Below are 16,143 nucleotides of genomic sequence, written 5' to 3'. Positions count from 1 at the left end.
TGTAAACAAATGGATAGTTAACTCTTTCTCTGCCACGCTGGGGACGGGATGTGACTATGTGCTGCCACGCATTAAACCAATGGAGTCGCTCACCTTGTTTGCAGGGCTATAACTATTCAAATATTATAGCTATATATGCAATACTATGGCCCATTTGACATCGTGTATCTATCGTTCAAGATGTGAAAGGAATATTTTTTCCATCCATACATTCTCGTTTTATACCGTGGTGAATATAAGTATGGTTTTAGAGTGGTCTGGGGAAATTCCTGGAAGGCTAGTAACGTGACTCATATTATACTTAATCCATTGGCATTTCGTCCCTATACACGCTACAATAAAAAAATTTAAATGCATATGATCCGTATATTATGCTCCATCATGCATGCATGAAAGGGGGGGGGGGTTGTTTTTGATTAATTGTCAATAACGGCATACGTTGATCAGGGCGATGGCTATGAAAACAATGGACAACCAAGCTGAAATTTACGTTAAATTGCTCTGACCTGTGGCCGATGAGACTCCAAAAAGAATATTCCAATTATTTGATTGCCATCTGCTAGATCGTATGTCCATTTGGCCCACGCCGTAACACCCAACAGCATAATGAATCTGGCGTCCCGAAAGCGATTCAATGCGATCGGGTGAATATCTTGATCCATGTTACAAGAAAACTCCGCCCGGATGACTTTCAATGACGCACAGCCACATACAGAGTCAGAAAGGACGTGCAACATCGGTTGCATACCACCAGGTGGCGGTATCGGACCGTTGCGATCTCAGACACATTGCCACACAGTACCACAGCATGCCTGGATGATTTATGAATGGAAATAGCGAATAAAAGAAATAACGATCCAATAACGTATACGTGGTTAGCGTTCAACGATTGGCGGACTAACACGTATTAAATCGTTGTTGGCGGCCATTGAGTTAACAGAATCCAGCAAATAAATAGATTAAAACAGTTACAATGAGAAACGGGAATGTTCAGATAAGAGAAGTTAGTCCTTTATTGATACCCTTGCGGAAATTCTGAATGTGATCTGACCTGCCCATAAGTAGGTAAAGTGCTAATTTTGAGGGATGTTTGGAGCTTATTTCAAGTGGCATATGACAATATATGTATCTAACGTTAGAGCGCCCATGCTAAGTGGCTAACATTAACGTCAAGTCATGTTTGAGGTGGAGGTATGATAGGCATAAGGGGGCGTCCTTGACCCTCTCCAAATGATCCCACACTTTGGGTTTCCTGCTTTAACTATCTGATTTAACATAGAACTGTATACAAAGTTGAATAACTATCTACCTGCCCTGTGTTCCCCTCGCGACAACAGACTTCCAGTCTGACTTTTTCAAAATGAAAGAACGAGTCGCCACTTCTTGTGACTGTCAAATTAAATGCCCTCTAGCTATTTTATAGTCAATGTTTTATTATGAACATACAATGGAATTTTCCATTAAAGAAAAGTTCAAAATTAAAGTCAGCAGTTAATTATAGTATAGACTGAGGCCCCGTTTAGACGAGCGTTTTGTGAACAGAAACCGCAAAAGTCATCTTGCGGTTTCACTTTTAATTTTACGTTTAGACGAGCGTTTTGGAGTTGAATTCTCCGTGCAGACGACGCTGTAACGACGGAGACCCGCTGTCACACGATTGGCGCATATGTCACATGACGTGCTGTGAAGACCCGCCCTACTCTGCCTCTGATTCGCAGACTGTGGATGGGGAATGTGATTGCACCAAAGCAGAGTCACTCACAGACAGTGGGTCCACTCACGACGCGGGACAGATTCTTGTGTATTTAACCCTTTCACTGCCACACGACAGCCGGTTGTGTGATAGTAAAGGGGTAACCTTCTGTCGTGTGGCAGTGAAAGGGTTAAAAGTACTGCCAATGTAGCCTTCAGGTGATCTCCGTTGATATAAGTCAGACATACTTGCTTTGTTTACGTCTCGGCTACTGGCGCATACCTGCTACCTGTGACGTAAGCAGTACGCGCGACCAGAGCCGTGACAAACCTTTCGTCATCGTTTTATCAGATTTATACGTTTTGATAGTTTAGACGAGATCGCAAAGCTTTTGCGTTTCTAGGAATTCCACCCTGGAAGGTAGTCTCACTTTTTTGCGGTTTCACCCCGTAAAAACGCCGTTTCCGTATAAACAAAAGGCACATCAGCAAAAATATTTTTGCAGATTCACCTGCTAGCGTTTCCGTCTAAACGGGGCCTGAAAGAGAATCGGACAAAATCGGAATCTGCAGGTCACTCAAAAACAAGAAGCGGGAATCAGCACCTCTAGACACTAGGGGTGGAACGGTTCACAAAATTCACGGTTCGGTTCGTATCACGGTTTTGGTTTAACGGTGTTCGGTTCGATATACGTTTTTTTTTTTTTTTTTTTTTTTATAAATGTAACGCTCCAAAAATACCATACATCAGCATAAGATATATAGCCTAAAAATAATCAAACTTTTCAGTTATTCTCAAGGACGTAGTCATGCAAAAACTGAAAGAATGAGGCAGTTTGACATCAGGCACATTATTTTGACAGTGACCGGTTAGAGCTAGGAGAGATGTTGGTACAGCAAGAGGGGCATTGCTGATTTAAACATGCTTCTCATTTATTTGGTAAAAAATTTGATTTACAGCGGTTTGCCTTAAATACAAAGACAGAACTGGCACACAAAGACCGAACTGACTGAAAAATATAGGCAACATTTATCAAAGTATTAACTTAGTGCAAACAAACAAAATAATTCTATTTTTTGTGGCCACATTATAGACAAAGGCCATCAACATAAAGTATTGATTGATTGAAAATTGTATTAACAGATTGCAGAATGGGTACAATACAGTACATCTCAATACACACAATTGTTATGGGGATGCACAGAGTATGCATATGCTCAACAAGCACTAGACTTTCTTATCAAAAAGGAAAAGTCACTGTTATTTAAAGTAAATAAATCATGTGTACTAAATATATATTATGCATGAAACATTATGAAGTATTCTCTTATGCCGTTTTTCACTGCATGGTACCTAATCAACTTGACTCGCTTTTGCTATTTGAGATTCTTGCTAGCCATATTTGAAGTGACATCACACCAGGAAGTAAATAGTCAACAGTAACACACAGCATTGGAACCTGGAGAAGCCCTGATGATATAATATAAACGAACAGCTAATAAACGTGAAGTTATCATTAAACTTCTGTTGTCAAGCCTTGTCAATATACCCCCCCTTCCCCACTAATGGATCTTGTGTCGTGGAGTCACTTCGCTGTGAGCATTTCCGCGGTTAGCTTGTGGCTAATGTTCGTTAGCTTGCGGCTAACGTTATAACCGAACAATACACACATGCCCCGAACCGTGGAGGTCGTATCGAACGGTGCACGGTTCGAATGTGAACCGTTCCACCCCTACTAGACACTGTGCCAGGTGCTGTAGTATTGACAAGCTGAACGCTGTGTGACATGGGGGGTGGGGGGGGGGGGGGGGTCCTACACGGGGTCCCCTGGCCTCTCTGCATGCCTGTCACCACTAGGCTGCCGTCACAGCCACCGCGTTCATCCGACGCTGACAGGGAGAGGCATCCACCAGAATGCCTGCTCCGCTCCTCTCTCTCTCCACCCACCCTTCTCTCTCCCTCTCTCTTTCCCCTCCTCCTGGGGTCTCTCTCTCCTCCGCGGCTGAAGAAACATACCTCTCACTCACCGGCTCCCTATGAAGATACAACATATGCACGAGTAGCACAGTCTCCGCGCTCTGACGTTGACGTTGTATGTAGAGCGAATATGATAAGTCAATCAAGTGGAAGCAGCGTGAGCCTCCGGGGCACCTGCAGAAAAGGGAGGAGCCGGGGGGGGAAACAAACACACATACACACGTCAGCTTTTTAAATGTTCATCTCCACCTTTGTAGACGTGTCGCATGATTCTCCTCTGCACGCTTGGAACGTTATCATTAAAACATCAACGTGCATAAACAACAAGAGATGCATACTGATTTCTCTCCCTTCCTGTGGCCGATCCACCCCCCCCCCCCCCCCCCCCTCCCCCGGTCGGTTCGCGTGCAGGTGGTCGTTCCGAGCCGAGGTCGCGGCAGAGGAGGCACGGGTCAGCTGGGCAGAGGAGGCGCAGGTCAGCTGGGCAGAGGTGGCGCGGGTCAGCTTGGCCGAGGTGGCGCGGGTCAGCTGGGCCGAGGTGCCGCGGGGCCGGCTGCCGCTCAGACGGGCCGAGGAGGCGTGGTGCCGGGCACCACTCAGGTGGGCAGAGGACGCGCGATGCCCACCAGGCAGAGCCCGAGGGTGGCCCACCAGGCAGAGCCAGAGGAGCCCTGCACCGTGTCCATAGAGGGCCTCTCCTCGTCCACCACGGACGTCCAGCTGAAGAACCTGCTCAACTCAATCGGCCCCATACTGGTTGGTCCCCGTGGCAGGGCTGTCCCGCCTTGACGCTTTTCCTAATCGCAATGACCAATTATCAGCTACCTGTTGTGTACTTTCTTAAAACCTGCTGTTATTACTAATTCATTAGGTCTTTATCACATGCTATCATTAGGCTTTATTATTGTTATTATTATTATTATTATTATTATTATTATTATTATTATTATTATTATTGAGAAACAAAGGCAAAATCGGATTTGAGGTTGTTTCTCTTTATACATTTAATTGGCTACAAAATGTGCAATTTAATTAAATAAATTACAGCCTTAATCTATGACTCTATGACGAAACGACTCTTATGAAAATGAAATAGCCTTTGCAGCCTATGCCAAGAAAATAATAAAAAAAAACATGTGTTGACTTAAAACTAACATAATAAATGTGTCCATAGTTGAACAAAATAGCCTCTTCAACAGGCCTAATCAAAGTGAAATCAGTTGCTTGTGAAAAGCAAAAAGAAATTAGGCTTTTGTCACCCTGGCCTTTACATGAAATCTTAAATCATTAACGACATTGATTCTATTGCCTTAGGATTAACATTAACTCATTGACCGCCGAGCCCCTTTTGTGAAATTAGGCCTAGTACGCCAGCGCTTTAATCAATGGGAGGATGGGGATATTTGCGAGTGCTTAAAATATATCTTAAATTATGGCTATGGGTCTAATACACCCGTCGCTTATCAATGACTTGCTTGCAGTCAACATGTACGAAACGGATTGTTTTTTCATCGCTACATTTCCGTTTTGAATAAGAGTATAGTTTTGGAGATTTCTAGTAATTCCAGAGAAAGACGCGATAATAGCCCTTTAGTGGAATACACAAAACACGTCATTATTCGGCTGATTTATGAATCGTTTTCAAATAAACGCTAGATTATCGATAGTATGTGTACTTATGCACGATACAGAAGCGGGCTGAAAAATCGCTTATCTGTGCCTTGCTCAGCACCAACGGCACGCACACACACACACGTTGTGATCGCTGTGAAAAAAACATCTGATTAACCCCAGACTGGTAACATAGATTCCTTACCGCACATCTGATGTTCTGCAAAAAGATGAATCCAATTCCTGATCGCCATTCCAAATATTGATTGCGTTTATTCAGATCCAACGTTATAGTCCAAAACACATAATCCACACTGCTCCCAGTCTCCCCAGTCAATGTGGTAACACGATACTCCATGCCCGAGAAGGAAAACCCGGACCGTACTTTTTTTTTTGATGCACATCCCCAGCCAATCCAATCCAATGATGTGCATTACCATCCGGGAGACTATAGGCGGTGGTATTTGCCCTTTTGCGAGCTCAGACCCATTCCCAATGATAACATCAGGCTGGATGGATGAAAATGAATGGATATCGCTAATAAAATAAATAATGATTAAAACCCCACTATACTCGTGATTGGCGCTCAAGCGATGGCGAGTTAACCCGACTATCATCGTGACTGGCGTTGAATGAGTTAACAAAAATAAAGTGGAAGTAATTTTGCGACTTAATAAAAACACAATAAATACAATACATTAAAAAGTAATAAATAAAATTGTGCCTTCACTTTAACACATTGGGCGCCGGGGGTTGTGCCCATCATTGTACCCAGTCTGCCACCGTTGAAAGCCTATGGAGATGTTTACCTTCTTTGCAGGGCTATAACTTTTTAAATTGTATTGCTATATTGACATTACTATGGCCCATTCAACATCGATTATCTATCGTTCAGGATGTTGGAATGTTATATTTTTTCATTCATACATTGTTGTGTTAATACCTCCGAGAATATAAGTATGTTTTTAATCTTTTCTGCTGTAATTCCAAAAACTAGTTATAGGCCCTGAAGCATATATAGATTATCGATTGGCGTTTCTTTCCCATACACGCTATATTAAAAAATTCAAATGTATATGATCGGTATACATTATGCTTCATCATGCGTGGAGGAAAGGGGGGGGGGGGGGTCGTTTATAATTCCTTGATCGTCAGTAACGGCTTTATTTACTATGGGTTTATATATTGATCAGACTGTTTGCAGTGAAATGAATAAACAATCGTGTTGAAAATAACGTTACTGCCCTCTTACCGTGCGCCGATGAGACTGGAGGAGAAAGATCCCAATTATTCGACGCCGATATCCTAGATTCATTTCCGGTTTGTATGGCGCAATAAACGCCGAAATCATATAGATTATTGTGTTATGGCAGCGATCCATATGCACACCAATATTTGTCTGTAGTCCCGTAGCGAGATGTGACTGCCGGAGGAATTTCCTCGACGCACCGATGACACTATCTGGTTTTTGAGTGTGTAACTCGCCCGACCATCCATCAGGTAGCGGTAGTGAGGCGTTGCAGTCCCATTTAGGGTCCCGCTGCAGCACCGGGGGTTGGGTGGATGAATTATGAATGCTATGGTGAAAAAAATGAAATATTGATCTCAAAAACGCTGTACAGCGATGTTGGCGGTCAACGCATGGCGGGCAATAACGCTGTACAGCGTTTTTGGCGCTGGATGTGTTAAGTGTGCATTGATCAAACTAAATTAACGACCACATCCAATCAAAGTGAAAACATGAATTACACCCAATGGAAATAGCTTCTGTGGTCTTAGCCTGAACACAGACTAACATACCTGGAGCTTTGAGTGATATGAGGCTCAACCTGCTTCAGGTCGTGTGGCAGAACGTGTCCACATTCTTTGGCAACAGGGAATTTCTTGTTTTGCTTACAATAAAGCCAGTTTTCCAAATAATGTGCTGTGAACTGGCAGGGATGCAAAGCAATCGCTCGGCTACTAACAGTTGCCAGCTGTGGATAAGTCCTCCAGTTCCTTCTGGAGGTGCATCAACTGAAAACGGATGTTTTATCCACATCAACCACCTGTGTCAAACAAACACTTGACTCTATGATGATAAAGAACCATTACAGACAACAGAAAGACACTTGACTCTATGATGATAAGAACCATTACAGATAACAGAAAGACACTTGACTCTATGGTAGGGGTGTAAAGGTACACGTATCCGTACCGAACCGAACAAGTTTCAGTGTGTACCGTACCATACCGAACGGCTGTGTAGTGTACTGAACGAATACAACGGTATGTTAACCACTAACGACCGCCCACCGGGGGCTGTTTTTTTCACAATCTAATATAATAATAATTATTATTATTTATTTTTTACAAGTCGATTATTAATTTCAATATAGAATATTCGTTGACAGCCCTACAAGTACAATTAGTTACTGCACACTACATCACCCCTGAGTGGAACATGGAAAGCCAAACTTTCCCCCACTGTACCGAAAACCGTACCGAACCTTGACTTCAAAACCGAGGTACGTACCGTACCGTGTTTTTGTGTACCGTTACACCCCTACTCTATGGTGATAAAGAACTATTACAGATATCAGAAAGTGAGTCAAAACTGATGCTGTAGTCTCAAGACACGAGGCCTGTCGATATTGTGCAAGGGGGAGGATTTAAAGGGTTAATGAAAACACTGGAGCAGGCTAGCTACACTCTGCCTAAGCCACATATCACCCATGAGCGTACAATGAGGCACAATGATATATACGGGACAAAAGAAATGTAGCCTCATCGAGAAACGCAAAGTTTCACAGGTAGATTGAGAGCTAAATAGGTAGATAGGTTGTCTAAAAGTTCTAAACATCCTTGTTTAAAAATAACTGATGAATGTTGATTATTCTATTATTATGCTATTATTCCTAGCAAATCATGTTGGCTGATTATTTCAATAAGCGAATTCTTATTTTGTGGGCTAATTGTTACTTTTGGAGGGGTAAAACCAATTTGCCGTTGATTACCATGGCAACGATTGCCGCTTCGAAGCATCTGGGTCAGCCCCCATATAGAACCTTTATTCACTTGATCTTCTCCAAAAGTCCCAAATTCACCCCAGCTGTTCGTCCCACTGGCACATCAGACCAGTGACTGTATTGACCCGCCCCCCTTCTGTGATCATGTAGTGTGTTATAACAGTGTGTTATAGTTTTAGTACTGCAGTGTATCTCTCCTCACCACCCTCACTCCCTCTCCTGGACAGCAGGGGGCCTTCTAGTAAACCAATCAAATTGTTTGACTTGTTGTTGTTTGAATTGTTATAGATGTTCGAAATGATGCCCCAGCAGAGGAAAGCCATCGCCCAGTTCTCCACCTCGCAGCACGCTACCAGCTTCCAGATGAGCTTCCACAGGTAACCAGTTCACCCTCTGTCCTGTCCTCCTCTCAGTCCCTAGTTTTAATCTGCTGCTAACCTGCCACCACACACTTCAACAAGGTGATGGTGTTGCAGACAGAAATAGCTGTAATGAACAAGACAAAGCAGGAGTGTGGATATTCATTGTTAATATCATAGTAAGGATCTGAGGGTTTAACAGCCACCAGACAACTGCGTGTACATTTCGTCTGGCAAGTATCTGCAGTTCTATAAGCCACAGTGGCTATGTTCACACCGCAGGCCGAAGTTGCCTGGATCAGATTTATTGCTCATATGTGACTTGTATCAGATTTTTTCATGACTGTGTGAACAGCACAAATCACATGGAATCTGATATTTTTCATTCTGATTTGGGCCACTTTCAATACTGTATGTGGACCTAAATCAGATACATTTTTTTTTTTTGCAATGCGACCTCATTCTGAACAGTCATGCGACTTTCATTTTTACATCACTCTAGATTGACGTTTGTCACAGGTTTTACGTCCATCTTCTTTATTGTTAATTTGCGCATGCAGGTTAGTTCAGGAGCATGACCAGTTCACACTGGAATCTGATTTAAAAATGTCAGCCAGGGGAGCTCCAGTAGCTCACCACGTACCTCGAGCGCTATTTCGGCGCCGGGGACAACCGTGCTCGTCACGGATCTGGGGTTTAGCGAGTTCGAATCCCGGACTGCAGCCGTGCCTTTCCCAGAGTGTCTTCCCCCCCATCTGAACCCCTTCAGCCTGTTTCTGTCGGTCATCCTTGACCAGAATAAATGCGATAAATGCAAAAAAGAGCCAGGGGAATGGCCAAAGGTTAAAAAAAAAAAATGTCAGCCAAACAAAAACAAAAGCTGAGCAAAGAATCTGAATTGAGCACCACGGCTTGCAGTGTGAACATAGCCATTGACTGGTAACCTACCTGTCTAAAAGTATTTAGTTTATTCTAAAACGCTCTAGACTGGCCTGTGGAATTCTGCATCCACTTGCCACTATGGCGGTTTGACAAGTAAGTTGGCCGTCGTTGACAGGTCTGAGGATTCTGGAAGCCACATGAGCAGTAACCCGCCTCTAGACCAGCTGATGGAATTGTGCGTCATCCACTAGATACTGTGGCTGTTTGACAATAGAGGCCTGCCACGGAATGTTTAGAATGCCCATTTGTCCTCCATGTTGGAAGAAACAACCGTTGCTATGTGCAAAACAATGGTTTCTATGTGTTGATATATCGAAGATATCACAAGAAATGTCATTAATTGGTGTCTTATCTTACTCGATGTTGTGAACAAGTCACAGTAGAACAGTAATATCATGCTTTTACATTGTTTTTACCTGCTCTACCACTGCACAGAAAGTAGGCGTTTTCTTTTAAAAGTGGTTACCAGTGGTTACAGGCAGCCGTGTTGGAAGAAAAAGAACAACACAAACATTCCGTGCAAGACTTCTATTAGGCAAAGTTAGTTTATGATCTGATCATCAGGCTAGATCATGGCTAGATTCAGGTAGCCCGGCTGCGTGAATATTAAAGGCAACCAACTTGTGTTCAGCTTTTCGCCATGGCTAGATTCAGGTAGCCCGGCTAGGCCATGGCTAGATTCAGGTAGCCCGTCTGCCACATTTGGCAGCTTTTGGAGTGTATGAATTTAGTGACGACACTAAGCCATGAAAGCAAAACCGTGAGTTTTCATCAGAATCGCAACCCGGTGGAGACGGTGATTGTAATTATTATTGTCATTATTATCACACAGGCACATGATTGATTTGTCCCACATTGACGTGTCGCTGATCGACGGATGAGGCGTGTGGTTGAGCAAAGCGTGCTGCCTCGCGCGGGACGTGATTTTCTCCTGATGTGGGAAGCTCTCGTGTGCAACTCGAGCAAGACATAAGAACAATTGACAGTCGACAGCTCTCCACACAAGCGCCGTTCTCCATTCATCACCAACTGACTAGGAACAGTGAAAAGCATCACCATTAGTTGCATGTTTGCGTATGGTTGAAATTGTCTTTGGAACATTTTAAACATTGTACACTCAAATCAAATGACACTGGATGGAAAGTAGATACTGGACAACTACTGGGGTATTGACACAGAGGAGTGTTTAGTGCATCGGACACTGACACCAAGTAACAGGGTAACATGGGATAATGGTTGTGCCCCTCAGCATTAAAGTCGATGATCACGAATGATGGCAAACAATTTAGGAAATGGACGTCTTCTGGGGGGATTTGTCTACCTGCTCCGCTTAGTCCTCTTGTATTCATACGTTTTTGCGATTTGTGAAACTCCGTTTTGGTTCGGATTCAGGAACTGCTGCAGTAGTGGGGGCCTGTTGTCCTAAGCAGTGCTGCTTTCCCTACTGTAGGTGGCAGTATTTCATAACTATTGGGGTCTCCTTTTTTCATTCAAGACTGCTTTCAGGTAGAGATCATCCTCTAATGGTTTTTGTGCAAATGGCACCCCCTAGTGGAGCGGTTGAGTTAGGGCACCGTGCACCGGTTTGAGTTTGTGTGTTGAGCTTTGAGGCTGTTGAAATGTTGTCATGCTTAATCGGCATAGTTTTTTTTCCCCCTAATTCCCATTGTTTTGGTGAATTGATAATTTGACTGTTTGGTACAATCTCTTGGCTCTCTTAAGTTAATTGATATTTCTCCAATACATCTGTCTGTGTCCTCAAGCCTAGTGCCTTTTGGAAGTAGCTTTACTTAATTGTTTAATAAGCATAGCCCCATGCTCTGATCCTAATTGGGTATTTTAAATGGTAACATTAATACATTTTGTAACTATCTGGAATGGATTTAGCCTGGTCATTTTTAATGCATCTTTTAGTTGTGTTTACTTTAGTTGGCGTTCAGAGTAGTTGCATTACCGTATGTAGATTTCTCCTCTGTCTTGAGTGTACTATGAAGGAGCCACTGTGTTTTTGTAGATATATTTTATGATCAAGACTGAAATGGTTGGTTGGTAAGTTAACTTGTTATCATATTTTTGGCATTTTGAGATATGTGGCGATTGTGTACATTTCACTCTTAAGCCTAGAATTTATAATTTATTTTCGTTGTTCCAGAGTACAAGTATGATGCATAGGTTCTACATTTGCCCGTATGTTCGTCAGAGCCCGCGTGGCTACAGGTGAAACGTTGTTGCCTTTTTTATTTAGTTTTAGGGTTCTCAGCCTTTTTTCCCCCTCTTCCAAGTGAGCCTATATACATTTTGGAAAATTCCTGTGTCTCCAACTCCTATGAGACTAAGAGAGAAGTGCGCAGTCTTCACATTACCCCTCCCCCGACTCATGTGAACATTTATATGTATTCTATGCAGAGTACTGTTTGCTCTTTAACAGAATGCGAAAATGTCAGTTTATAGGCAAGCTTCGCGTCTTTCACAGAGGTTTCTATGCAGACAATAAAGCCATTGTGTTTCGTTACAAATTAACCCAACTATAATCACAGTTGTATTGGTTTGATAAGGACCCCATTTCCTACAGAGGTGGCTCTTATTTAGTTGCTTAGTATAACTGGACTAGTATTTTGAATAACTTGCATTAATGCTGAGCTCCCAATGTAGAATACAAAATTTTCTTTCTGAACCAGATAATACATTTTTCCAAAATGGTTAGCCCCAAGTACAACACGTCCTTTACTGTGATAAAGGCATCTTCCTCCCATATTTCACCAGTAATTATATACATTTAACGGTATACTTGGATGTGACGTCCTACTCTATTATGAGGGCGAATCACTCCAAGGATACATTTGAAGGTTTCGAACTTGTACAACATTACAACCTACCCTACAACTTTAGACACATAACAACTCATATTTAAATGATCTCTCGGAGTTGCACACTTGTTTTGTCTCATCAAGTATGCCTTTAATTCCTTAAGTACTAAACAAGTTTGGTTCATGATTTGGTGGACCATAAGTTAAAATATTTGCAATAAATGCAGTAAATATTTGTATCCTTTTTTTGTAGCACATAAAGTAGCATAGAGTAGTAAACCCCAAAACATTTGCATGTTTTTTCCTTCTCAAAACACCAGTTTTTTTTATTTATTTTTTATATATATATAGACTTTTTGCCTTTTTGTCCCGTAATTTCTTTTTTTACATTTAAATGCACAAACCTACAATTGAGTTACTTAAGTAATAATACGACCACTTTCATTCAAGTTGACTGAAAAGGAGCTCATAACATTATGCGTTGAAGATGAGGGGGCAACCATTATCCTTGTGTTGGTGATCATGTACATAATACAAATTGTTCTCCTTTACAGATGTGTTGTATGTATCTCAAGTTAACTTTTTATATGTAAAATACTGATGTGTCCAGACATTGATAATTTACAAAGTGTTTCATTTGTATGTAGAAACGGAAACTAAAATGCCTGGACCACATTTCTGTTCATAGATATTCAAAAAACATTTTAAGGGGAAACAAAAAAAAATAAAAATATGGCCAATATACCATGAACATGCAGGTATGTGAAGCCAGTTAACTTTTCTAGACCAAAAATGTGTTTGTGTGTGATGTCCATTTGTCTGGTGCTTTTGAAGCTACTTAAGCTTAAGTAGCTTCATTATTTTTGCCAGGTACTGATTATTATATATTTTTCTTTTAAGTATTCAGTGCTTTTGTACTTGACAATTCCTGGCATCCTCTTGCACCAGTGGCCAGTATTTCGCAAATGTTTTTACAAATTTTTTATTCCTGATGCACAAATAACTTTACGGGTTTTACTATTTATTTTGCAGAAACATTCCGTGTAGCGAAAGGATCACACAATTCACATCCTTAAAGGGAAATGCCACTAAATGAATGCCTCTAAATTTTAGCTTTTAAAATCGTATTCCTATGCCCAATGACGGTTCAAATTGTACTGGTTAACATTCATAATTGTCTCATGTGGCCTGAAATAAGGAAGGACAGTTTAGTTCTGGTCTGTGATGTCAGGCCAATATACAGCCCCCTATAGGTAATGAATTGGAAATGGTTGTAAAAGACGGTAAACTAGACTGTTTTTTTGGGATGTAGGTGCATCAGTATGGAACTCTTTTGCATGTGAAAACCTCAGACCAAAAGAGCAACTCTCTAGGCTGTACATCTCGATGACATCACAAATCATCATTCGTTTTCTGGTTTCTAGCTTTGGCATGGAGTCGGGTCCTGAGCTTGAACAACTGATTGGGGCTGTTCTAGGACATAGGAATAACTAGGGCTGGGTATCGTTTGAAAATGGGTGCCAATACCGATACCTGGGATTCGATACCGCTATCAAAACAATACCCTTTTTTTTTTTTGATACCTTACTTTGCTGAGTTATGTGCTGTGTGAGCCAATCGGAGACTTTGTTACATTTTGGATGATTTGAGATTGTGGATGAACAGAAGAAATGTTATATCTTGGAACAAACATGCTTATTGGCTCACTGACACTGATGAGATTAACTACTTAGGTATCCAAATTTGGTATGAAATGACGGTGTCATTCAATACCAAATTTCATTACCACAGCATTTCTCCATAATCGAGAGTATTGAAGCAATTCGATCGATACCATGAAAAATCAAATTTCGATACCCAGCCTGAGTAATGACCTGCCGTTCTGACACCGACAGACCCGTAAACTCGTACTTTGCAAGGAGTTGTTTTGAGTGTAGGTCAATGGACACGTTTTAAAATAGGCACCACATGCACATAGTATAGTATAGATCTTACCCTTTACTCTATGTTCAAACAGAACGTGATGTGAAATTTGACCTCGTTCTAGTTTTAGTTTGAGTTTGAATAAACGGGTGAAATTGGCACACAAGCGCGTTTGATCTCAACAGCAGCACATCCGATACCTAAAGAAATTGGGACCATTTCCAAATGTAACCTATTATGTGTTTCATAGGCTACGGAACACATCTTGGCAATCCATTTGATACTTTAAAAAATAAATTGCACTTGAAAACATGCACACGTGTGCCTCAAGAGTCAAGGTTATCGCCAAATTTCGGCCCCGCCATCATGTTGATCTCCTTCTGATCCTCTTCCGTTGAATTTGCCTACAATCGCTCCGCCTCTAAATTTCATGCAGTGTTCTGTCTGAACACAGTCAAAAGTTACAAGATATTGAAGTCACTTTAGAAATAGAAAATCTAGGCTACACAAGAGGTCTCTGAAAATGTGGGTGTATTTTTGGGCATTGCACATGTGACATGGTGGTGGCCACCGAAACTACTTGTAAAACTGTAAGAAGGTTGCCTGGTTCCAAATGCTTTTATATGTTGTAAGTTTTAACTTTATTTTGTTTGATTTGTTTTGTTCTATTTTGTTCCTTTTGTGTTTTTTGAGTTTTAACCGATGACTAGGTCCGTGTGCCCTGATAACTTGATAGCTATATATTTATGCAGGATGTTGTGCATTAATTACACTTGGGATCCAAAGTAATGATCAAATTCCTAGTACTTCTAAGTGAATCCTGTGGATTTGAAAACGTATTGGCGATGCCACTCATAGACATATCATTACAAGAACACGTGGTCTTGTAATGCCAGAACAGGTTCATATTGAACCTAGAGTATTTGTACTTTCTTTTAAAGAATTTATTGACATGTACTTTTGGACATTTTAGGTGTGCTATCCGCCTCTCGTCCAATTTTATTTTTGAGCAACATCTCATTGCTTGCTTTACAAGTTTTAAGATATTAGGTTGTTCGCCATAGAAAGATGTATTGCCAGTCAAACAAGTTAACATGATATTGTCTCTATATTGAGCTGTTGTTATGTCTTTGTTAACTTGAGAGATCCATCATGGCTGAAAAATGGCATTATTTGCCACGACCGGTCAATTGATCTTAATGCGGAACACTAACTGCCTCTTTATTTTTCATCAGGTGGATGGGATGGAGCTCTACTTTGATTTGCAGGTCAGCAGCTGAGTAATCTACAATATTTATCCTATTTCTGTAGGTCAGACCGTCTTGATGGACACATGCAAGGAGTGTCATGAAGCAGGATCAGTTAGCTTGGCAGCTTTTTAAATTTTCAAATATATATAGAGAGAGAGATTGAAATTTAAGTGAATTTGTCACAAAACGGAACTCCTGGGGCCATACTCACAATCATTCTGTAAATACTCTCAGACCGCCTAACTTGGTAAAGATTCCCGTCCATGAGTCGTAGCTTAAAAGGACCATACCTTTCTAATCTTGACTTTTCTCCATTACTAGAGATCGCCCCCTGTCTTTAACGGATGTTGTGTTCGTAGGTGTATACGGTGTGTGTTTTAGATGATATCCACTTACCTTACTAAAATGCCATTCATTAATGGCCATTGATGTTGAAAAGGAATGGAGGATTCTTCATGAGACTTGAGAGTAGTTTGAAAGGCATGTGTAACTCTGCCTTCTGAAAACCACTGTAACGTTATACCACTGCTACCACTCTTACTAGTCGCTCCACATGGCAAACTTCTGCATTCA

The 16,143-nt window shown here is 41.5% G+C and overlaps 1 protein-coding gene across 1 annotated transcript in view; it reads left to right on the top strand.

Moving 5' to 3' along the window:
• The window catches only part of rbm33a (RNA binding motif protein 33a), a 168,060-nt gene extending 154,877 nt beyond the window's left edge, over positions 1 to 13,183 (top strand). Inside the window, exons 24-26 of the mRNA XM_084325823.1 lie at positions 4,082 to 4,426; positions 8,578 to 8,666; positions 10,423 to 13,183. Coding sequence (XP_084181949.1) covers positions 4,082 to 4,426; positions 8,578 to 8,666; positions 10,423 to 10,471 — 483 coding nt within the window. The 3' untranslated portion in view covers positions 10,472 to 13,183. The remainder of the gene's footprint in view (positions 1 to 4,081; positions 4,427 to 8,577; positions 8,667 to 10,422) is intronic.
• Positions 13,184 to 16,143: the final 2,960 nt, after the last annotated feature.

The sequence above is a fragment of the Notolepis coatsorum genome (genome assembly GCF_963971535.1).
Source record: "Notolepis coatsorum genome assembly, chromosome: 12".
NCBI lineage: Eukaryota > Metazoa > Chordata > Actinopteri > Aulopiformes > Paralepididae > Notolepis > Notolepis coatsorum.
The sequence above is the reverse complement of the archived record's forward strand: the minus strand, read 5'-3'. Positions and strand labels throughout refer to the sequence as shown.